Source organism: Trypanosoma conorhini (assembly GCF_003719485.1).
Source record: "Trypanosoma conorhini strain 025E chromosome Unknown Tco_14.4_contig_01583, whole genome shotgun sequence".
In the NCBI taxonomy this organism is placed as follows: Eukaryota; Euglenozoa; class Kinetoplastea; order Trypanosomatida; family Trypanosomatidae; genus Trypanosoma; species Trypanosoma conorhini.
In genome coordinates, this window is record NW_021705667.1 from 1 (window position 1) to 1,677 (window position 1,677).

A 1,677-nucleotide genomic window follows, 5' to 3' on the forward strand; every position below is an offset into this window, starting at 1 on the left:
CAAAATATGGATTCCTCCCCCTTTTTTTTATTAGTATTTATTTATTAGCTTTAATTGTCAAATTGTGCGCCAAAGGTTTATTCTTATTATTCTCTAATATTCCGTAGTTCTTAGTTTTACTTTTTAGGAATTATTATTGCCCAGGGACAACTCTTCAAGGGGGGGGGGAATGGCTGAACAAGAGCATGCTTCTGTATTTTCCCAGGAAGTACGAATAGCGGAAAAAGACATCGAGAACATCATGGATTTACCGGTACGTACCCATGTGCGCATTCGAGGGATTGAAAGAATTCATCCGCGCGTCATTGGTCGTGACGTTGAGGCCATCAAACGCTCAGAGACAATCACTGAAATTACAAATAACATGAATGAAGCGAAAAATAGGTGGCTGCGTATGGGGATTTTTAACGCGGTAAACTTTAATCTGGAGCCCACATATGATGGAGACCCCAATGACGTTTGTGTTCACATAGATGTTGACGAGGCTAAACCTAAAAAGTCATTTGGCATCTTTACCACTGAAACTGTAGTTCCAGAGTTGACACTTTCCTTGGAAAATATTTTTGGAGGTAGATACACATTATCTGGGAACTATATCCCACCAACTTCGCGTACTCATGCCGCATCTTTTTCGATTATATCTAGTGTTCCATTTCTGGGACAAGTGGGCGAGTATTACATTGGGAAACGGACTGAAAACAAAATGTATCATCCCGCTAGTAGCGAACGAATAGAAGAAATTCGGGCTACTACAAAAAATGAAAAACGGGGATTTGCATCAGAGTTTTCAATTGGATTTCAGCGAAGGATTTTGGTATCCAAGGAAAAAGGTCACTTAAATTCAGATCTTTTAAATGACTTTGCTACTACATTTAAAGGATATATGAGGCATGAATTGGCGTTATCGAATACAGGTTATCACGCGGATCCTTTTTTAGCCAATATGTATCCTTTGCCCATTCAGGGAAATCAAATAAGTGTAAAAAATGAGCTAGCCGGTGGGCCTTTTGGAGGTCAATTTACCTTTTTAAAATCTGAAATACAAGGGGCAAAATATTGGCCACTTGGACCCTTTTGTAGTCTGCAATGGAATACTAAATTGGCGGGTATATGGTCTTATCGGCAGGCCAGAATACCGTTAAATGACAGACTTTTTCTTTCAAACTGTCATGTTCGCGGGTTTAAAAGTGTGGGGCCTTCTACTCTTGATAATAATCAAACCGAGGGTGGTCGGTTTGCTGCAACAGGCGGTAATGCACTTTGGGCGACAGCAATTAGCGTAAACTTCCCATTTCTTTTCTTCCCTCAGAATGGATTGGCTTGCATGCATCTCTTTGCGAACGTGGGTAATTTACGAATGATACAGTGTCAATCAGAATTTACAGATATTGGCCGGTGGTTTCGGTCCTGTGCTGCTTCAGTTGGGTTTGGTGTAGTGGTAACACGAATTCCATTGTTTGGTGTTGCGCCTAGCGGACGTTTTGAATTGAATTTCTCACTTCCCATAGGCATTGATAGAAATGGGAATATTGCCTGGAGGAATGGCAATAAAAACCTGTTTGATCACGTCAAGTTTGGACTAACGTGGTCCTCAGCCTTTTCATTGTAAACAAGAGAAAATACAAAAAAAAGCAACAACGAAAGATGTATTGATTATTTTTTTTCAGAAAAAAATCG

General features: G+C 40.1%; 1 protein-coding gene across 1 annotated transcript; it reads left to right on the plus strand.

Annotated features, from left to right (window-relative positions):
• Positions 1-169: 169 nt before the first annotated feature.
• Positions 170-1,609, plus strand: Tco025E_10280 (putative Tob55; the record flags this gene model as incomplete). Its single annotated transcript, XM_029377059.1, has 1 exon — positions 170-1,609. One exon carries the CDS (start codon positions 170-172, stop codon positions 1,607-1,609), a length of 1,440 nt encoding a protein of 479 aa, XP_029222848.1.
• Between the last annotated feature and the right edge of the window lie 68 nt (positions 1,610-1,677).